Source organism: Mirounga leonina, unplaced genomic scaffold (genome assembly GCF_011800145.1).
Source record: "Mirounga leonina isolate KUSES-001 unplaced genomic scaffold, KU_Mleo_1.0 Mir_101595, whole genome shotgun sequence".
Taxonomy (NCBI): Eukaryota; Metazoa; Chordata; class Mammalia; order Carnivora; family Phocidae; genus Mirounga; species Mirounga leonina.
The window spans coordinates 2600936-2623834 of record NW_023270158.1 but is presented as its reverse complement, the minus strand read 5'-3'; the positions used below and the strand labels follow the sequence as shown (position 1 = coordinate 2623834).

At 43.5% G+C, this 22899-nt stretch overlaps 2 protein-coding genes across 3 annotated transcripts in view; one reads left to right on the top strand and one right to left on the bottom strand.

Annotated features, from left to right (window-relative positions):
- The window catches only part of CTPS2 (CTP synthase 2), a 98841-nt gene that overhangs the window by 49835 nt on the left and 26107 nt on the right, over positions 1–22899 (top strand). For both annotated transcript variants that reach the window (XM_035000158.1, XM_035000150.1), the window contains exon 14: positions 14975–15071. In XM_035000158.1, the coding sequence (XP_034856049.1) occupies positions 14975–15071 (97 nt within the window). The remainder of the gene's footprint in view (positions 1–14974; positions 15072–22899) is intronic.
- Positions 673–5206, bottom strand: S100G (S100 calcium binding protein G). Its single transcript, XM_035000184.1, has 2 exons — positions 5072–5206; positions 673–777 (listed from the first exon to the last, which is right to left on the bottom strand). Exons 1-2 carry the CDS (start codon positions 5204–5206, stop codon positions 673–675), a joined length of 240 nt encoding a protein of 79 aa, XP_034856075.1.

Below are 22899 nucleotides of genomic sequence, written 5' to 3'. Positions count from 1 at the left end.
CAGCACTAGATGCCAAAGCTGGGAGGGCCCTATGTCTTCCTGTCCCTTTTATTTTAAACATTACATGCCAGAACCAAGGCCACCCCCTCAGTGATGGAGAGAACTGACTCTTGGTCCCATAATGCTTCTACTCCCTGAGAGGGTCATTGATTCAAAAAACACAGTGAGTGCTGGAAGTGACTTTAAAGACAGGTGTCTGTGTTTTGAAGTCTGCTCCTCACTAGCTGTTGACTAGAGTTGAAATTGGAAATGATGTGAGCACTGAGTGGCTGGGGAGGGAGAACTGGAACAGGGCTATTTTGATGGAAGACTGGAGTAAGGGCGTTGGCTTGGCAAGTCAGAATTCTTTCTAAGCCCCTGACACTATCTTTACAGTCTTGGTGAAGATCATGGAACTATTCTCAGCCTTTCTTAAAAAAAAAAAAGGTATAAAATTAAAGGCATTAAACTAAGGTTACTTTCAAGTCTATTAAGCCATGGGGGTCTGTACTTGACAAGGAGAGACATGTCTAAGAATTTCTTTATTAACAGTAATTGGACCTCACTGCCAGATCATTATAATTGCCAAGAATTAAACAGAGACATTAGTGATTGCATATAGAATGGGGACCACATCCCAGGCGCTCTTCTTTTGGTGCTTGGAATGATGATATATTGTTTTGGTTTTTTCCTTCACTGGGATATCTTGTTCACTAAGACCTGGAATTCTTCAAAACTAACTTCTCCGTCTCCATTCTTGTCCAGTTCTTGAAAGAGTTCATCTAGGGTGCTGGGACCCTGGTTTTAGATGAGAAGGATGGGAAAGGGGAGAGGAGAGAAAATGAATCAGTTACCGCTACCCATTTTCTGAAATTAGAGATGCTGGGTCTGTGTTCCAACAAGGCAGCTGAGGCTTCAGTTACATGCCGCTGATGGTTGAGGGTAGAAAGCCCAACTTTAGCTCCCATGTCACCGAACTGACTACCTGGTTTTTCCTATATCACACATTTATTTTTATTTTAAAAAAAGATTTCATTTATTTTGAGAGAGAAAGAGAGAGAGTGTGTGCATGGGCAAGCGGGGAGAGGGGCAGAGGCTGAGGAGAGAGAGAATCTGAAGCAGACTCCCCACTGAGCATGGAGTCCTACAGGGGGGCTGGATCCCAGGACCCTGAGATCATGACCTGAGCCAAAATCAAGAGTTAGATGCTCAACCAACTGAGCCACCCAGGGGCCCCACACATTTATCATTTTAATATTGCTAATGTGTAGTTTAATATACAGTTGACCCTTGAACAATGCAGGGGTTACAGGCACCCACACCCCACGGAGTTGAAAATATGGGGATAACTTTTGCCTCCCCCCAAACGTAATGACTAAGAGCCTACTGTTGACTGGAAGCCTTCCTGATGACATATACAGTTGATTAACACAGATTCTGTATGTTTTATGTATTAAATGTCATATCTTACAATCAATCAAGCTAGAGAAAAGTGTTATGGAAATCGTAAGGAAGAAAAAATACATTTGTCGTACTGTAAAAAATCCGCATATAAGAGGACCCGTGCAGTTCAAACCCATGTTATATAAGGGTCAACTGTAATTGGTTTTCTGTGTAACCTTAAGTATTTTTCTTTCTTTTTTTTTTTTTTAAGATTTTATTTATTTATTTGACTCAGAGAGAGCGAGAGACAGAGAGCAAGCACAAGCAGGGGGAACAGCCGGCAGGGGAGAAGCAGGCTTCCTGCTGAACATGGAGCCTGATGTGGGGCTCGATCCTAGGACCCTGGGATCATGACCTGAGCCGAAGGCAGACGCTTAAGGACTGAGCCACCCAGGCGCCCCAGTATTTTTCTTTATGTCTCTAAAAAGGGAGAAGGAATCTTAGGGCTTCACTGGACTGCCGAGGAGCCCATGGCCCACCAGTTGATGATGCTTGCCCCAAGTTTTTCCTGGGAGCTGATTCTATGTAACCCAAGGCAGCACGGTGCCGTGGGCTCTCCGCAGCCTGCGCACTGCCCCCAACTACCCTGGCTCCAGGGCCCACAGCTGGTATACAAAGGGCTCAAGGTTCAAACATTGACTCTAGAGCTCAAGCCCTTAACTAGGATCCACACCAGTTTTTCCCAAGCCCCTGGGTTGCGGCCCCCCTCTACACCCTGCAGGATGACAGGATCAGTGGTTCTCACACTTTGGCGTGCAGCACAGTCACCAGATGGGCTTGCTGACCTTAGGAGATACAGAGTGACAGGTCCCACTCCCAGAGTTTTTGAGTCACTAGGCCTGGGGCAGGGCCTGAGAATCTGTATTTCCAACAGGTTCCCAGGTGATGTTGATGCTGCTGGGCCAGGACCCATCACACTTGGAGAACCACTGCTTGAGATGTTGTAAGAGATCATGTTAGGCTTGACTCCCTTTTGACTGTTACTACTCTAAAGTGTATTAAGCAGACTTAAGTTTTGTCTCTGGCCTAAGACTCAAATCTTTTTTTTTAAGATTTTATTTATTTATTTATTTGAGAGAGAGAGCGAGAAACAGCATGAGAGGGGGGAGGGTCAGAGGGAGAAGCAGACTCCCCGCCGAGCAGGGAGCCCGATGCGGGACTCGATCCAGGGACTCCAGGATCATGACCTGAACCGAAGGCAGTCGCTTAACCGACTGAGCCACCCAGGCGCCCTAAGACTCAAATCTTAAAGCTGTTACAGCTCTGCCTTTCAGGTAGGAGGTTATCTGTGGCAAAATAGTACCTAGGAGGGCGCCTGGGTGGCTCAGTTGGTTAAGCGACTGCCTTCGGCTCAGGTCATGATCCTGGAGTCCCGGGATCGAGTCCCGCATCGGGCTCCCTGCTCGGCGGGGAGTCTGCTTCTCCCTCTGACCCTCCTCCCTCTCACGCTCTCTGTCTCTCATTCTCTCTCTCTCAAATAAATAAATAAAATCTTAAAAAAAAAAAAAAGTACCTAGGAAACTCACTGAAATAATGGTTTAGTTTATAAGTCAGCTTCAACATTTAAAAAAAAATTGTGGTAACATTTACCATCTTAACTATTTTTAAGTGTAGAGTTCAGTACTGTTAAGTATGTTGACATTGTACAACTGATCTCCACATCAAGATATGTTTTAACCCTTAAGATTCCTCTAAAGACATTTGATACATTGCTGTGATCAGAAGACAAAACTAAGTTAGTTACTCAGCATTTGTTGTAAAAATATCAAACACTTTTCCTGAAGCGTTTATGAGATTCTCAGCCATACAAGGCGATGATGGGAAGAGTATAGCTTGGAAAACCTTAGTAATCCTTAAGAAAGTATAATCCGGTACATGATATGGTAAGTAGATTTTTTCAAAACTTACCACCAGTATTCCTACCTTTATTCAAATTATAAGTCATCATACCTGCTTTTTGTAGGAAATACCTAAACCATAGGAAAACATAGAACAATTCCCCAGTCTTACCTTTTAAAACAACTTGTTTGAGTAGACTGCCTAGGCTTTCCTGTCAGATTATTATTTTTCTTTCTTTTATTATGATTATTCCTTCCTATTATTATTTTTCTTCCTTTTGAAAAAAATCTCAGAGTGTTTATTAGAATTTAATCTTTCTCAGAAAACTTTGTCTTAATTTTTAATTAAAAAGTCTCTTTTTCTGGGGCGCCTGGCTGGCTTATTTGGTAGAGCACATGACTCTCGATCTCAGGGTCATGAGTTCAAGTCCCATGTTGGACGTAGGGCTTACTTAAAAGTAAGTAAATAAAATAAAAATCAGGAAAGGGTTTTTTTTTTTAAGTCTCCTTTTCTGCTAGCACCTCTAACTGTTTTTAAAAGTTATTTTATATTTTAACTGTAAGCAAATGAGGAGAGATTGGATTATATCATTGAATTCGGCCACTTTTTCTTTTTAGTACTAAAACCAGAAACCTCAACAGCTATAACCAGAAACCTCCTCATGTGTCATACTGGCAGAAGGGACATTTCTGGTTAAAATCTGGGGAGCCAATGCTTTCTTCTGAAGTTACAGCTAAATAGTGACCAAGTCAGATGAAAGGGTTGCACAGTTGCTTCCATTTTGAAAATGGCTTTTAGTTGTGAAGTAGAGAAAGTGTATTGGAGCAAGGAGATCAGCCTGCCTCTCTTTCGCATGATTGCCTCAAGATGCACTTTGTTTTTTTTTTTTTAAAGATTTTATTTATTTATTTGACAGAGAGAGAGATAGCGAGAGCAGGAACACAAGCAGGGGGAGTGGGAGAGGGAGAAGCAGGCTTCCTGCCAAGCAGGGAGCCTGATGTGGGACTCGATCCCAGGACCCTGGGATCATGACTTGAGCCAAAGGCAGACGTTAACGACTGAGCCACCCAGGCGCCCTCAAGATGCACTTTGATTTGGACAACTCTGGGATGGTTTTGAAGAGAAACTGTCTGGCTAAAGAGATTTAATCCCTTCCTGGAGTTGTTTAGAAATGCCTGGCTGCCTCTTTAACACAGATTTAGGTGCTTAACACAAATTAACACAAATTTAAATGCTTTTGAAATATCAGTGGATGTCACCAGATGGCAATTTGTCAGTGCAAAGTGGGTTTTCTCTACAGATTGCCTAGTAAGTCTTCTTGACTTGGTCTTGACAGATCCTACCTATAATGATGAAGCACGTCCAAGGTCAGCTAATATTATTTTGCACACCTCTTTGTTTTCCTAAAAGCCTGGCCCAGAGGTGCTGAATCCAGGCCGAAGGCCTTAGCATGTTGGCTTAGTGACCTATGGGTCTTCTAGGCCTAGCTTCATTGAAAGTGCAATCATTGCTTCCTTTTACTCTGGCTGGTCATGGAGAGTTCTGTGCCCAGGCTGTGGGGCATAGAAGGCTTGGCCCCTGTTTTCTAGGTGCTTGCCATCTGAGATGTGGCCTGCCACCAGGGAAGAAAACACACGTTCAAGGGCCCTTAGTCAAGGGATGCCCGCACCTTGGCTGCTGTGTGCTCTGCCCCAGAAGGAGCCCCGATCAGTACTGCATTCCTCCGCCTCCCCTGCATCCTCTCCTCTTCCCACCCCTCCCTCCTCACCCTCGGAGTCCCCGTTCATGGGCTCTGCGGTGGTGCACTCACTTTCAGTAAACTGGGGAATTCCGCCTGAATCAATAGCTTCAGCTCCTCCTTCGAAAGCTGGTCTGGATCACCTTCTTTGGCTGCGTATTTTTCAAAAATGCTCTTCAGTTCTTCGGGAGACTTTTTTATGCTCATCGTGGTGGCCTGTCAATTGGGAAAGAAATGAACTCACCAAAAAGCTGAAGCGGAGTTTTATATTGATGATTTTGCCAGCAGTTCAGTGCCTTTGGGCTCTTTCCTTGGTGTAGTAAAAATAATCATCTTAGTATGTTAAATGTCTGTTCTTAGAGTCCATCTGTGAGGAGATGGTCCCTGGAGCCAAACCCTTTTATTAGTAATCGTGACATTCTCCACTTTTTATGCACCTGGTCTGTGCTCTGTAGGCTGTGGTCTCCAAGAAAGCTGACCACAGCTTTTAGCTTCTAAATTACTGGAAATATCTTTAGATGGCACCAACCCACTTTTTCTCCTGACCACTATCTTTCATACCGTTCTGGAAGGAAGCAGAAGAAGCACCAGGTTGTACTAAAATCACATTTACCTGGTTGCCCAGCAGCAAGACAGCTAGAGGAATCGAAAAGTAGGAGTGTGAAGAGTTGAGCAGGATCATGACTTTTATAGTCTTCACAGACACACCACCCTGATTATAAAATTTTCCTTTTGTTTGCCATTTAAGGGTAATTATTAATGGTTTTTGAAACCCAAGCTTAAGACTGCATGAACCTCATAATTAAGGGCAAGAGCCAATAAACGGCCACCTCAACAGTTGCTTAATGGTTCAGAGTCCCAAGAGTAAACTTGGATTTTTTTTCCCCCTTACATTATATTTTCCCTCCAATGTGGCATTATGATATTTGCTCACTGCTTGCATTTTAGAAAGCTTAACTATGGAGGGTTGGGATATTTTTCAGTTTAATTGCATATTTAGGCTTGAAACAATAATTTTCTTCACATCCAGGAAAAAAAAAATGCTATAATGGATGGTCAATCCTCTAGAGTTTAAGAAATTGCAGTATGGCCGTTGAAGTCCCTCTGATGTTTTGTACAGATTAGGTGCTTAAATATTTGAATAATTGAATGAATGAATGAACAGAAGTATCATTGAGAAGTAGGCTTAAGGAGTGGGGAGAAGATACATAATAATTTGTGATTTTATTTAGCAAAGCAAGATTACCAACTAGCATGGTAATTTTTCAACTTTTTCATTATTTGTTGCTCCCATATCTGCTTTTTTATTTCTCATTACCCCTTTCCTTACCACATACATGTATATATAAATTTTTTTTATTGAGGTATAGTTGACACACAATTTTATATTTTCAGGTGTACAACATCCCCCCAAATATATATATATATACATATATATATATATATTTTATGATTTTATTTATTTGACAGAGAGAGACACAGCGAGAGAGGGAACACAAGTAGGAGGAGTGGGAGAGGGAGAAGCAGGCCCCCAGGTCAAGCAGGGAGCCCGATGTAGGGTTTGATCCCAGGACCGTGGGATCAGGACCTGAGCCAAAGGCAGATGCTTAAAGACTGAGCCACCCAGGCGCCCCCCAAATATATTTTGTTAATCATTCTAAAAACTTGCGAAAACACTTGACTTACTTTTATTCAGTTGGAAATACTTCAAACTTGTGGAACTGCCAGGATTTAAAGTTGAAGACTAAATTTATTTCTATTGGAAAGAGTTCCATGAAAGAACAAGGACATTTCCAGAGGACATTAATCTGATACTGATCTAACTCACAATAAAGGTTTCCAGATTGACTTTAAGAGGTCTTATCAGCTTTTAAATACTTGCACGCTTCCACACTTGTATAATTTTGTCTGACCCTTCATTATATCGTGTATAAATTGAGTGTTGTACTATTGAACTGTATTTTTCCCTGACAGTTTTTAGTTCTAAACTTCTAGGGCCTTATTTACCTCGGAGAACAAATGTGAAATCTTATAGTTTCTTAAAAACTACCCACCCCCCCCCCAAAAAAACTTCCCACCCATCCTGAGCATTTATCATTCCATGTGCCTTCACTGTCCTTGTATATGTTATTCTTGCTTTTATTACAGATTCTTTGACTTTGGTATTCACCAATGTTGAATATATAGGAACTCACTTCTTGGAGTAAAGATAAGCATTTTGGGTTTAGTTGTAAGATTTTATGCAAAAAGATTCTGATTTTGGCAATGCATTTTAATCAAGATTTTAGAGAATTTCTGGTGTTTTTATACTTATGCTCTGTTTTACTTGGGAGGAAGTTAGCTTTTGTTGAACAATTGTAGCAAAAAATACCTTTTTCTTCCAAAACCTTTAAAAAATTTTTCCAATCTACAGAAAAGTTGCCATAGTCGGTGAATACAAACCTACCTTTTGCCCAGATTCATTTATGAATCAGTTGCGAACTGATTTTCCCCCTTAATACCTTAGCATCTTATCTCCTAAGGACAAGGACATTCTTCTATACAACCACAATGCCATTATCACAGGCCAAATTCACATCTCTCCAAGTGTGGAAATAGCATCTTAAGTCATCTGTTCTCTCGAATTACCACCTGTGAGCTAAACTCAACATGGCAGTTGTATTTCTTGAGTCTATATTGAAGAAATGGTTTTAATAACTATATAATGTATAACTGTATAATTTTAATAACTGTATATTATAGGACAGATATATGTTATGTATAACACATGGCATATATTGTATATATGGGTGTGTGTGTGTGTGTATGATATTAAGTCTAAGAGAAACATTTGGGACAGTTTTGGTTAACAGTCTTTCAGGCTACACGTCTTTAGTTTCAGGGGAGGGCCTCTGATTAAAAGAGGCCCAGTGCTGGGGCACCTGGCTGGCTCAGTTGGTAGAGCAAGCAACTTTTCATCTCGGGGTTGTAGTTGTCTACACACCCTGTTGGGTGTAGAGATTGCTTAAAAATAAAATCTTTTAAAAAAATAAAAAATAAAAGAGGTCCAATGCTAGTTGTTGTCAGAACTTAGGCTTGTAGTAAACACTGACAGAGCTTGAAAAACGACCCATGGGTTTTAAATGTTCCCTTGCTCTCCTGTGCCAGGCACATCTCTCATCTCTTATGTTTCTCTTTACCTATGGGCTTAAGTGTGAGGATAAAGGTGCAGTGGGAACCACGAAGTCCACCAATAGATATTCTCATGAAACATTAACTAAAAATATATGGAGACAGGCGATAAACACAGGGTGTGTTCAAAAGAGTGCATTTTGAAACTAGAGAAGGGGGAAAATGACAGGCATAAGATTGGTCATGGAAAAATGGAGAGGCAAAGGTTATTTATCACCTCACCATTCAATTGCTTGATCTTTGGACAGACTTAAGTTTTTCTTAGGGAAGCCGAGAGTAACTTATTTGCAAAGCTCCCATACCACAGGGTTCCATGGCTGTGTTATTCGATTCGAAGTCTACAGCGGGCAGTGCCTTGAAAAGCACCTTTGGAAGGGGGTCAGTGTTAGTCCCTGCAAAACGAAGTGGGCAGGCAGTGCTATCCTGGGTTCGTGTTGTCTTTGATCCTGAGGTTCAGAAAAGAGCCTGATCACTAAGGCACAGCTATCCCTAAATGCTGTGTGACAGCTTCCCCTTGCCTGCCTACTCTGTGCCCTACCACCGACTTCACCTTCTTCTGATTGAGGGCTGGCTCTTCCCGTGGCTGAGTGCCACCCTTGGCCACAGCACCCTCTGTGGAGTGGATACTGCTGTTATCCCCAGTCTACAGAGACGTTCAAAGACCAGCTCAAGGTCACAGCTCTGGGCAGTGCTAGAGCTGGGATTCTGGTCCAGGCCCAGGCTGCTCCCTCAGCCGCCATGCTGCCTGCCCCTCTCAGGAGGAGGGCTTCTGTGAGGAGGGCTGCTCAAGGTTAGAGTGAGGCCCAGAGGTAGGATTTATGCATTACATTCACACCTGAAGGCATAAGAATGTTCTTTTTCTGACGGAAGTAACGTAGGCCTTCTTTTACTGGTGGAAAATGAGTTGAAAAGATTGGAAATTACATACGTATTTATGGGCATGCTCAGTGCCTTCACCATTGTGGATTCCATCATCCTGCTGCTGGTGATGAGACAGGCTGGGGAGACAGACAGGGAAGTAACAGTCCTGTATCAGGTGAGAAGCTCAGCGGGGCCCATGCACGGCACTCTTCCTCCCCGCCCCCCTCGATGCTGAAAGGATCCGCCTGTAGCTCAGGACAATCCACAGCATCTCAAGGACCCCATCCATTGCTCCTCGGCTGTCCACCAGTCCCTTAGTCCGCTCTGTTCGTTTCTGATAAAAATCCAGGGAGATTTAATTATGGAGCACTTGATTGGAATCTGACATTGTGTTGAACTCTGATGGAGACAGAGAAGAAGACCCAGTCCTTGTGCTTGAGGAGCACCCCCATTTAGGCAATGAGAGGAGGCATGTAAAGGAAATGATGGAGGGGGTTAAGGTTGTATACGATGAAGGACTACATTAGTTTCCTGTGCCTTCTGTAACAAATTACCACAAACTTAGTGGCTTAAAACAACACAATTTTTTTTTTCTTACAGTCCTGGAACTCAGAAGTGTAAAGTGGGTAGGCAGGGCTACCATTGCTTCTGGAAGCTTTAGGGGAGAATCTGTTTCTTTGCCTTTTCCAGCTTCTGGAGGCTGCCTGCTTAAGGCCCCTTCCTCCATTTTCAAAGCCAGCAAGGTAGCACCTTCCAATCTCTCTCTTTCTTTTCTCTCTGACCACCACTTTGTCATCTGTCTCCTTCTCTGATTCAGACTCTCCTGCCTCTGTCTTATAAAGACCCTATGGTTAAAAGGGCATCTGGGTGGTTTAGTCGGTTAAGCATCCAACTCTTGATTTCAGCTCAGGTCATGATCTCAGGGTTGTGAGACAGAGCCCCTCATCGGGCTTTGCGCTCAGTGTGGAGTCTGCGTGAGATTCTCTCTCTCACTCTCCCTCTGCTCCTCCCCCCACTCTCTCAAATAAATAAATCAATCTTAAAAAAAATTTAAAATAAAGACTGTGTAGTTACATTGGGCCCACCCAGATAACCCAGGATAGCCTTCCCGTCTCCAGAGCCTTAATTTACTCATGTCTGCAAAGTCTCTTTTGCCATGTAAGGTAACCTCTTCACAGGTTCCGGGGACTAGGGCGTGGATCTCTTTGTGGGGTCATTATTCAGCCTACCACAAGGACTAGTTCAAGATGAATTCACAGCATATAGGTGATTTATTTGGTAAGGTGAGCATGCTAACACGGTGTTAATTATGGGTCAGTAAGGAGAACAAGAGGGTGTCCCGAAAACATGGGCCCATGTGGAATGGTGGGGAGAAGACATTTTAGGAAAAGTAGTGAAGAGGCGATATATATGTAGAGGGGCTGGCGGGGGGGTGGGCGGGGGGAGCAGAGGAGGCATCAACAATGGACCTGTCTGGCCAAGGTGGAAACCACAGGTTAGAACACGTGAGGAGAGCATAGCCAGACTGGGTTCCTGAATGAGGTGTGGAACCTGAGTGCCACATGCGGAAGAGTGTTGAGTTGATCGGTAGTGCTGGAGGCTACTAGAGCTAGCGGTGTAACACAGAATGAGTTCATACTTTATGAACACCCCTTGGTGGGAGGGAAGCTGACTTACCTCACACACTGGAATTTCATCTTTGATAAGAGAACCTAACTTCCCTAGACTTTGTTGTTAAGGCATGTGCGATGCATGAACCCAGGCTTGAACCCATTACACTTTTATCATGGGCTGCAGAAACTTCAGTAAAGGTTAATTAGTGCTGTATTTATCCTTATGTGGTACTTTTACATCTAAAGCTTTATCACCACCAACATTCGTTACTTATTGATCCTTTTTTATTTTTCTTATGCTGTATGGCTGGCTCTGTTCCAAGAAAGGACAGATCTGTGGTCGGGATCAAACAACAGGCAGTGCTTAGGCAAAGTCAGAGCAGGCCAAGGCAATCCTTTTGCAATGGAAGAGGCATTTTCCTCCTACACGCAAATCTAGGGTATTTTGGAAATGTCGGGATTAAAACTAAAGCACATTTGCGTTATTTTATTTTATTTTATTTATTTATTTGAGAGAGAGAATAAACAGGGGTGGGGAGGGGCAGAGGGAGAAAGAGGGAGAAGCAGACTCCGCACTGAGCATGAAGCCCACCTTAGGGCTCCATCCCAGGACCCCGGGATCATGACCTGAGCCGAAGGCAAACGCTTAACTGACTGAGCCACCCAGGTGCCCTGCGTGTTTTTTTTTTTAACTACCCCAGTAATGATAAAGGATATGTTTTGAAACTGACGTCTCTCAGGCTTATTGTGGAAGGAATACCAGGCACAAAGATGTTTTCCTTAATTTTGTTGCTGAATCAGGTTGCTTATAACCTGAGAAGCAGTCGGTCGTACTGCCAACTTCAGAGGTCATGGGAGGTACCTGTAACTGAAGGCAGCTGGTTGGGCCCGGCTGGGCCAGAAAGGCACTGTGTTCTCTACCTTCTGCAACCTTCCCCTTCCAGTGTGTTTGGATTGCACCAGCTTGTGCCTGGTCTGGGGGTCCTTTGTCTGAGGGTCTGATGAGCATCCCCAGACGAGACCTCCTGAGCCAGACCAGAGAGAACAGCAAGTCTCCTGCCAGTTCTCACTCTGCTTTTGGCCTTTCACTGACATCTGGGGCATCACTCTGCATCAGAAAGCCACTTGCCTCTGCTCCCTCATCTTCTCTTTAGCATTTTCTTTGCCTTCTCCACTGGTTTCTGTGCTAACACGTTTTAATCAGAGGATCACTGTGGCTACCATTCCTTGGGATTTCATTCTGTGTTATCATTTCAGGAGAAGGTTATAGTTAATTGCTTCTGAAAACAGCAGGGATAATGTGAACTAATAGCCTAGTGGAAGGTCGAAATAAGTTATTTCACTGTTTGGGCTTTAAATTTGTATTCTCATTAACATAATACTATGTACAAAGCTTACAAAGCCAACATGTTCCAAAAGGCCTATAATGAAAATATTTAGTAATCCTCACACCCTCTCTGCCACCCTCAAGTCTTCTAGCTGTTTCTCCTGATATTTACCTCCACCTTTTTTTATTTTTATGTATGCATGTAAACTCTGCCCCCAACATGGGGCTCAAACTCACCATCCCAAGATCAAGAGTCACATGTTCTACTGACTGAACCAGCCAGGTGCCCCCTACCTCCATGTGTTTAAGTAATATTCTCATCTTGCTCTCTCAGAGATTTCCAGATTTCCATTTATGTTAGAGGAGTACTTAATGCCCTCAGGCCACCCCTGTGCCCACTGCATTTTTCTTTTGGAAATATGTTCTAGTCTTGTGTTTGTCAAGTTCATCTCAAGTGAGTGGTAAGGCAGGTTTCCTGTCCTCAGGTGGGTCATTTGAGTTTTCTTAGTGGTTCATAGCAGAACATTTCTTAAACACCAAGCACGCCAATAACTGCACAAACTACGTTCAGAGACTCTTCCTGGGCAGAAGAACCCAACGCAGAAAGTAAGGATGGATTGAACAATCACAGAACTTCTAAGAAGCCAGGGGGGAGTTTATCACTGTGCTCTTCCTACATGGTTCAGGTTGTCTTAAACTTAAGTGAAAATTGAGGCTGTGGTGGGTAGTGCAGTCTTATCTGCCCTTTCCTAGAAAATGCATAAGGGGCTGGGCATTTATAAGCAGCTCAGCTTTGAGAACTAGAAGCTAATGCCCTCTCTCACCTCACTCCAGTAATACTTAATCTAGCCATAATTAGCCAACCAAAGAAGATAGCAAATAGATGCCAAGGCCAAGAGCACTTCAGAACTGAGCACTCCATCCAACAAGGGGAGTAATCAAACTTTTTCTCCACCCCTTCCCCTCAGTGACTCTTAGAGTGTACTTGGGACACAGGGTTCAGACGGCTCGGAAAGTTCTGGGGCGCTGATAAGATCACACAAGTTCTGGGAAAATTTTGACCTCAGGAAGTTCCAGTTGTCCAGGCTTCCTATAGAGTAATACGTGGCAGTTAAGGTATGGGGGAAGAAACTGAACGAAAGGTTTTATGAGAGGGAAACCTGAGCAGTTCCATTAGAGCAGGTTACCTTGCCTAACTATGGTCTAACAGCTTAAAAAAAACAATAGATGAAACAAAACCATGAGATCATAGCGACTAGAGGTTGGAAAACAGAGCAATGACTTATGAGAATGGGCTTTTCATAAAAATCACATGTTTCTTGGGGCACCTGGGTGGCTCAGTCGTTAAGCGTCTGCCTTCAGCTCAGGTCGTGATCCCAGGATCCTGGGATCGAGCCCCGCATTGGGCTCCCTGCTCTGCGGGAAGCCTGCTTCTCCCTCTCCCACTCCCCCTGCTTGTGTTCCCTCTCTCGCTGTATCTCTCTCTGTCAAATAAATAAAACCTTAAAAAAAAAAAAACACATGTTTCTGAATTTCTGTGAAGTAATCATAAAGATAAATCTGAAATTATTTGGTCTGAGTTCATTCCTTACTTCCGTCATGGATTCATTCAGTGTACACCCTGGGCCAGTTCCATAGATGCAAGGGGATAGGAATGCCATGTAAGGAAAAACAGCTCTCAAGGATTACAGTCTGACACACAAAGCGCTCTACAGACATGAACTGAGGGAAGCACAGTGGCGGGGAGGGTAGGGATAGAGGGTCCTGACTAGGCTATGGTGCCTGGGAGTATCCACTCCCCATAGGAGTTCATATTGATTGTTGAGCTAAGATCCCAAGGTTGAGGCTGGTTTAATTTAGGAAAAGAAGGTAGGGGAATGGGAGATGCTCTGGGTAGAGGAAACAGCATGTGCAAAGTCCCGTGTGGGGAGGAAAGAAGATGCATTGGAGGAACGGAAGAAAGGCCACACTGACCAGAACTCAGGGGACGGTCATGGGACGTGAGGCTGGAGGACTAGGCTGGGCTGATACCACTCAGTCAAAGATTTCAAGCTGGGGAAATACAGCTACTTTGCCTGCAGTGTGCAGGGTAGACTGGGGCCACGTGAACGCGGGGCAGCCGTTTGGTAAGCTCTGGCTATATAGCCCGGGTGAGGGGCTGTGGTTTGGGTGGTGGTTGGAGCCATGGACGGATGCCGCAAGTCTGGAGGGGGTGAATTGATAGGACTGGACACATTGGAGATGAGGGATGAAGAAGAGGGAGAGATCCAGGGTGGCCCTTAAGTTTACGACATACAGAATGTGCTAGAATGGATGACATTACCTCCCTTTTTGTTTAAAGGAATCCTAAGGTTTTCTACAAAAAAGTATCTTTGGTGTACTTTTCCACAAGGATTGGCAGATTTGCTTATGGAAAATCTTTAGGGAGTGAAGTGGGCAGTTGGGGAGGGATGTGAATAGCAAAGTGAGAGGTCCCAGAAGGCCGGAACTTGAAGTGTGAACATTGCCTGGAACTGACAGCTTGAGTAATGACAGGAGGAAGGTCATAAAGAGGCTCCTGATAAATTTTTTACAAGTGATTTGAATGAAAAATGAGAAGCAGAGACGAAAAGAGAGCATACCGTGAGGGCTGTGTAAAGCATGGCTGTATTTGAATAAGAAAATTGGAAGGAACGATCAGATTTTACTGTTTAGGGAACATCCTTACCCCAATGATCATTACTCTAAAAGTAAAGCTTGGGGATGCCTGGGTGGCTCAGTCGGTTGGGCGTCTGCCTTCAGCTCCGGTCATGATCCCAGGGTCTGGGTCCTGGGATCAAACGCGCATGGGGCTCCCTGCTCAGTGGGGAGTCTGCTTCTCCCTCTCCCTCTGCCTGCTCTGTGCTTGTGTGCTCTCTCTGTCAAATAAATAAATAAAATCTTAAAAAAAAAAAAATAAAGCTTGAAATGTGGGAAATGACATTTGTATGAGATGGCAAAACCAGACTTGTTTTGTTCTCTAAGGTGATTGATATGCCCGAACACAATCCTGGCAATTTGGGAGGAACGATGAGGCTGGGAATCCGAAGGACTGTTTTCAAAACGGAAAATTCAATTTTAAGTAAGTTTCTCCGATCATTGGTTTTATGACAGTGGGTGTGGTTAGCATGGCTCTGCGCAGCCCGAGGCTAACCCTACCCCTTCCACCTCGCCAGCTTCCCCTTCCAGTAGCCCCTGGTGCTGCACCTCTTCCTCCCACCTGCATTCCCCGCCGCCCCCCTCCCCCCAAGCCCTTGCTGGTCCTCCTGCTTCTGGATTCCTCTCCCTGGCAGGGTTGGGAAACTGTGAATGCCCCTTCTCATTCGATGTCCACGACACGCTGCCCGGGGAGCTCCTTTGTGATTTACTGCCGCTCCTGGACATGACCTTGCCCCTGGGAGCAAGTTCTCTCCAATCCACCATTCTCTCCACTACACTGAAACCAGCTCCCTGTTTAATTGTTTCACGTCTGACTGGTTTTAGCCACTAATTTACGAACTTCGTGGAGGAGGAGAGCAGTTATGTCTGAGAAGTAGATTTCTCTGCTCCCCCAGTAGCTTGGGCATAGGGAGAGCAAAATATGATGTGGCTTGCCATCTGCTATTTGCCCATCTTCTACTCCCGATAAGGTTATTCGAATTTTTGTGGCACTTTTCTTTCATAGATGAACATTTTATAGGAGACTAACTTAAAGTGAGAAAACCCGCAAAGCCCTGAATTCAATTTAATGTATTTTGAGTGCCTACTCTGAGCCATAGGCACTGTGCTAGATGCTGCACATCCAGCCATGCCCGGGACAGCTGTTAGCCCTGCCGGCCTCAAAGCAGGTGCAAAGAGTGTGATGAAACGGAACGCGCGAGGTGCCGAAAAGCTGGAAGGAGAGAAAGGGAACCCAGGTTTCTTGGGTGTCCAGCATCATTCCCGTGAAATTATAAGTATATCTTAGAAAAATGCCTTCTTGAAGAAGAATAAGACCAGGAATATGAGTTTCTCCTTTATGGGTGAGAAACAGCTTCTAAGGAATATAAAGCTTCCTAGTAAGAATGAAATTAAAAAAGGAAAATTTTCAAGGTACACACATTTCTCTACTTTCTCTGGATAAGAAACCATTGCTCTCTAAGTGACTTCTTTTCGTTAAGAATAGAAGAATTTTTTTCTCTTCTTGGATATTAGCAGTGATTCTGCAGCTTTCCCATGTTTTCAAATCCTTTGAAACTTGGTTCAAATAGTTGCCTAAGAGACAAAAAATGGTTAGTGAGAAATGTAATGTTTTAAAATTGTATCTTCTGTAAAGGGTTCGGTGCTCATCGAACTAAGCTTTTATAAAAGAGCATAGTGTTCAAAATATTGAAAATTTGCGTCTGTCTTGATAGAAATAAGACTGATTTAGGGTTTGTTTTTCTTTACAGTAGACATAAAAGTAATGTCGATGATTTTTATGAATCTTAAACACACTAAGAGCTTGTTGCTTAATTAATATCTTTGGCCTGCTTTGAAAAAAATTGTTAAATAGCTTTATTGCGATATAATTTATATACCATACAATAAATCTGTTAGAAGTATACAATTCACTGTTTTTTTTCTTAAAGATTTTATTTTTTGACAGAGAGAGACAGCAAGAGAGGGAACACAAGCAGGGGGAGTGGGAGAGGGAGAAGCAGGCTTCCTGCTGAGCAGGGAGCCCGATGCGGGGCTTCATCCCAGGACCCTGGGATCATGACCTGAGCCGAAGGCAGACGCTTAACGACTGAGCCACCCAGGCGCCCTTCACTGTTTTTTATTATATCCAGAGTTGTGCAACTATCACCACAGTCACTTTTTGAACATTTTTGTCACTTCAAAAAGAATCCCTGTTTCCTTTAGCTATCACTGCCCCCCCCAACCAGTTCTCAGCAACCATTAATCTACTGTCTCTACCAATTTGTCTGTTTTGAACATTTCATATAAATGGAGCCATATGCTATATTTTGTGTTTGGCTTCTTTCCTATAACATCGTGTTTCAAGGTATATGCACATTCCTTTTCGTGGCTGAATAATAGTTCACTGTATGGTTAGACTACATTTTGTTTATGCGTTCATCACTTGATGGACATTTGGGTTATTTCCCAGCCTGCCTTAAATTTAAACTGTGCCTCCTAGTTTGCAAAATCATGTGCGTATATGAACCTATGATTCCCAGGAGGCATAAGGTTTTGCCCTCCCATTTGCGCCAGATCTTCCACCGTTCTCCAAAAGGGTTGTGTTGGAGATAAGAGATAAGAATATGACTCTACTGAGTGTCATAGAAATAGAAAAACAAATAGCACCATAGTATTTTGTGGGTTTCTTCCCCTAGTCGGTATATTTCTTTTGTAGGCTTTTTTTTTTTTCCCCATTTACATTTCTGCAACGTGCTAGGAACAAAATACATTTGCCTACATAGCTTCTGAAAATGATGTATAGTTTTGATGGACAGCATTTGATGCTATTCATTCTTTATTTAAATTTGATTTATGGGTCGGTGATGGCAATGCTCTGGATTAAATGGAAAAACAGAAAAGTAAAGGGTTTTTTTTTTTTTTTTTTTTAGTAAAAGAGAATACTTTGAAATAGGACCAAAGCCTAAAGATGTTGGTAGACACAATGGCTGGATTACTAAAGTAATTCTAATTTTTATATTAATCAGGAACAAATTCCTCTTTTTTTCTTAGTCACCTGTTCATTCCTTAAGGTTCATGAAAACTAGGTATTTGTTTTTTCTTTTTTCTTCATTTTCAACCACTTTACTGAGGCATCATTGACATACACGTATGCAATGAGATGAGTTGAACTTGAGTTTTCTAAAGTGGAGATTACAGGTATAAATTGAGTTGGACCAAAGTACTAATCATCATTTGCTCTGTTTGTAAGAAACATGTTCCCAGAGGCTCACTCCTGTCCTGCATTCTGGATGTATGTGCTGTCCTCGCCTACAAAGGCTTTTTCTTTTTAAAGGACTAAGGGCAATGTGTGGGGAATTGTCAAAGCTGGTTCACAGGTCTTCACAAATAAGATATTTTTTCTGTAACACTTGACCTTAGTATTAATTACACATTCATGATGTTTTCAAAACTTTATCTATCATGCTTAGTTTTTATACAGCCTTTTGTTGTAGAATAATGTTTTATGTACCTAGTCTTTGTGTTTATTACTTGGACATATAATATTTCATTGAATTAAGGAACCATAATCTACTGATTCATTTCTTTTTTTTTTTTTTTAAGATTTTATTTTTTTGACACAGAGAGAGAGATAGTGAGAGCAGGAACACAGGCAGGGGGAGTGGGAGAGGGAGAAGCAGGCTTTCCGCCAAACAGGGAGCCCGATGTGGGGCTCCATCCCAGGACCCTGGGACCATGACCAGAGCCTAAGGCAGACACTTAATGACTGAGCCACCCAGACGCCCCCTGATTCATTTCTTATTGCTAAACACTGCAAGTTGTTTCCAACATTTTGTTAGAAAAATGCTGATACAAACATCTTGACATACTGTTTATATTCTTTTGATTGTTTTCTTAGGATAGATTTCCAGGAGTCGGACTATTAGGTCAAAGGGTATGAACACTTTTATGACTGATAAATTCTGCCAGATTGTTTGAAGGAAGAGGTGAACCAGTTCATAGTGATGTTAACTACACTGTACTGTTCTTGCTTTCTCTAGTCTTTTTGCTAGTCTTTTTATTATTTTTCTTTTTGCTCTCCTAGCGAAAACAAAAAGGGCCTCTATTAGAGTACTCTATTTTGCATTTCTTTTCATTACCACAAAGTGGAAGGTTCCCCCCCACCCCAAAATGTTGGTTTACTTGTGTATATACTGCCCATGTTCCTACTAACACTTAAACATGTGAAGGGAGAGATCTACCAGCCCAGAGTCTATAACCTAAATGGCCTAAACCAGGGGTTGATAAACGTTTTCTGTAAAAGTCCAGATAGTACATATTTTCAGCTTTGGGGGCCACATGGTCTTTGATACAACAGTTGTAGGCAAATATGTAAGTGAACGAGTGTAGCTACGTTCCAATTTATGTTCCTTTATTTATGGACACTGAAATGTGAATTTCTTTTTTTTTTTTTTTAAAGATTTTAGTTATTTATTTGATAGAGAGAGACACAGCGAGAGAGGGAACACAAGCAGGGGGAGTGGGAGAGGGAGAAGCAGGCTCCCCACTGTGGAGGGAGCCCCACGCGGGGCTCGATCCCAGGACCTTGGGATCATGACCTGAGCCGAAGGCAGACGCTTAACGACTGAGCCACCCAGGCGCCCCTGAAATGTGAATTTCATGTAATTTTGGGGCGTCATGAAATATTATTCTTCTTTTGATTTTTTTTCAACCATTTGAAAATGTAAAAATCATTCTAAGTTCAAGGGCTGAACAAAAACAGGGGAATCCTGTTTTGCCTCAGAGTTTCCATGGCTTGCCAAACCCTGGTCTACACAAAAGAGGCACAGGCTGAATGAAGGGTAAGGCCCAGGCAGTGAGGCTGTTACCCTCCTGGGGAGCGTTCAAGGACATCTCCCAGCTTGTCCACTTGCCTGCCAAAATATCCTATTTAGTGTCAGAATAAAGTCAAGAGGGCTTTCAGAAGCCATTTGACCCAATCAATTATTTTTCAGCAAGGAAATGGGCACAGAGGGGAAGTGGCTCATGGTCAGTGGGTGGTCAGAACAGGCCGGGACCACTCTTCTTGCATAGTTTCTAGTCTTCTCCTCCAACAGATGGCCCTGGTTCCACAGCCCACTGTTATAATCACTCTCCAAAATGCAACTCTTAAAACAGGCATTTTACTATTGTTAAACTCCTTCAACAGCTCTACCCTTCAGATATGTATATTTCATTGCATGTAAATTACACCTCAATTTTCCAAAACAACATTTTATCTGGATACATAGATGGCAGGACTTGTCTCATAGTGAGACCATTACTTGGTTGATTAACTCATTAGATGACATCTGATGAGCAGGGAGAAATGGTGCAGAGCAGGTAAGTATTAAACGGGGTGCTTTGAAGAGTGAGAAATCTAGAAAGAGGTATGTTTAGAGATGGAGTGGGTCAGGCTCAGGTGAGAGAGGAGCCAGGGAAAGCACCAGGGAGCTTTGTTATGAGAGGGTTTTGAGACTCCAAAAATAAACTTTATCCGTGTGCTTGTGGCTCCCCACTGGGTGTGAGACATGGGAACGTAGTAAAGTACAAAGCAATTCAGACAAGGTTCAGAGCTCATTATGGGGATGGCTGATAACTTGTTTGATGGTTATTGTTTCCAAAATATTACAGTCCTCAGGTTTAACTTTTTTGGTCAGGTCCCAGATATGTTGCTGAGAGATCCAGGAAAGGAAACATGTCTTTGTCTGTGCTGAGTGTGGTTTTCCAACCTAACCACCACCTACCAGAAAGAATATGCTTTTGGACCATGCAGGTAGCATGTTTTAATGCTGCTCAATCTGGTGTGTATATGCACTGGTAGGAATGCTAGAGTCAACTCAATTTAAAGCAATCCCATATTTGATATGCATTTGAGAAACTCTGTCCTCTAAACCAACACCCAAATGGTTAGGGAGCCCTTGCCTTTAGAAACAGGAATCCTGCTGGGGTGGAAAGGTGCAGAGCAGACCTGAGTGCTGGGGGTAGGGGTGGGGGGTATGGGAGTTGGGCAGAGGAGGGAAAGGGCCACCCCATGAGCATAGCGCTGGGCTGCGGGATTGTTAAAAGTGAGTGGGTGCCATTTTGCCCTCTAGGGGTGTCCAGTCCAGTGGAGAACGTGCCATAACATTTTGGAAGGAATTAGAAGCCCTCTTCAGTGCAGTGTATGCAGCTGGAGACCAGGCCCTGGTGACTTCCCATCAGAGTTCTGAGAAGATGACCCCTATCCTCAGGGCAGACAACAAGGGGACAAACGTCAGCTGGCAATGGAGGCTGGGGAGAGCTCCTCAGGATGATGCTGGCAGGGAGTGTGCCAGAATCTAGGCTGGAGGAGGCCATGGCAAATGGAAATTGAATGCTTTAGGAGAAGACTTAATTCCTTTTTGGGATCTTCTCTGCATTTCCTCATAATAAGGGGGAGGACTTGGCTAAAACACCTGGTTCTGCCTTACTGTAAGAGAAAAAGGGTTTTATTCTGAGAGAACAGGCAACAGGCCAATTAGGGAGGTATGGAGTGAGTCCCAGTGTTAAGATCTGGGTTAAATTCATGGCATTGGAAATGCAGATTGGTCAATCTCGAATTTGAAGGGACTGAAGGAAAAGGGGATATGGTGGAACAAATTTTCACTGGCTAGAAAAATTGCTCTTGCTTTCTTATATTTTATCAGGGCATGGGTAGAGAAAAACAGCTTCTAGTTCTTGGTGTGACTAGATTGTTAGGAAGTTTAAGAAAATAATCATGCCGTACAAAAAGCCTTGGCTCGGTTAATGAGGTGATTTACAAAACAGTTTAAAAGAGGCCACCAGGGATTTAGGGACGCCGAAAGTCCGTGCCACAGTGAATTTGTCGTGCCGAGACCTACGGGAAGGGAGCGCGGTGGGCCTCCTGAGTGGAGTGTGCCCAGTGGCCAGCCTCCCGGCCTCCCTGCTGATGGGCCATGCTGCAAGGTAGCTCTCTGCCCTGCTCCTTCTTGTCTTTTGCTGGGGAAACCCTTCTCTAGGGTGTATTTGTGGATATGGGGGCTTACAGGTCTGGGACATGACTTAGCTCCTTTAATCATGACAACAGGAGGCATGTCCCTTACTGAACCGGCCCTGTGCTGAGCATCTCCCCCGTGGGAACTAGTGGAGTGGCTAACAGCCCAGCCTCACTGCCCCATTCGTTGGAGACCCCCTCCAGTCCCAGCTCTCAGTCCCTCGCCGCGTAGCTACTTAACGCACGACACTGAGGTTTCTGCATCTGGAAAACGGACATCAGAATGCCTCCTGCCTCATGGGGTTCTTGTGAGCGTTAAATCAGTTATACATGTGAGTCCTTCAGTGCCTGGCACAGAAAAAGCAGTGTTCGAGTGTGGCTGTTAGGATAGTTAATGTGAAGGGTATATTCCAATACAATGAGACCTGTGAGTCTCTCAAAGCTCTGGGTATGACCTAGTATTAAAATACCATGTGATTCAGGGGCGCCTGGGTGGCTCAGTTGGTTAAGCGGCTGCCTTCGGCTCAGGTCATGATCCCAGGGTCCTGGGATCGAGCCCCGCATCGGGCTCCCTGCTCGGCGGGGAGCCTGCTTCTCCCTCTCCCTCTGCCTGCCTCTCTGCCTACTTGTTCTCTCTCTCTATCTCTCTGTCAAATAAATAAATAAAATCTTTAAAAAAAAAATACCATGTGATTCAGTAATTCCACTACTGGGAATTTACCCAAAGAAAAATAAAACACTAATTAAAAAAATATATATGCACCCCTATGTTTATGGCAGCCAAGATATGGAAGCAACCTAAGTGTCCATCGATAGCTGAATGCTTAAAGAAGCTGTGGTATGCGCACACACACACACACACACACACAGGAATATTACTCAGCCACAAAAAAGGACGAGATCTTACTATTTGCAATAACATGGATGGACCTAGAGGGTATTATGCTAAGTGATGTAGGTCAGACTGAAAAAGACAAATACCATATGATTTCACTCATAATGTGGAATCTAAAAAAACAAATGAATAAATAAATGAAAAGCAGAATTATATAGATAAATACAGAGAACAAACCGATGGTTGCCGGGGGCGGGGGTGGTGATGGGCAAAACGGGTGAAGGGAAGTGGGAGATACAGGCTTCCAGTTATGGAATAAATAAGTACGGGAATAAAAGGTCACGGTAGCTACATGTGTGGTGAGCACAGCGTAACATACAGAGATATCGAATCGCTGTGTTGTACACCTGAAATGAATGTAACATTGTATGTCAGCTGTAC

What these genes read in the sequence shown, in the direction of transcription:
- S100G (XM_035000184.1), bottom strand. Translation starts at nt 5,206, where the DNA reads ATGAGCATAAAAAAGTCTCCCGAAGAACTGAAGAGCATTTTTGAAAAA. An exon ending in AATTCCCCAGTTTACTGAAA is followed by an intron (nt 778 to 5,071) that starts GTGAGTGCACCA and finishes ATCTAAAACCAG; the next exon opens with GGTCCCAGCACCCTAGATGA.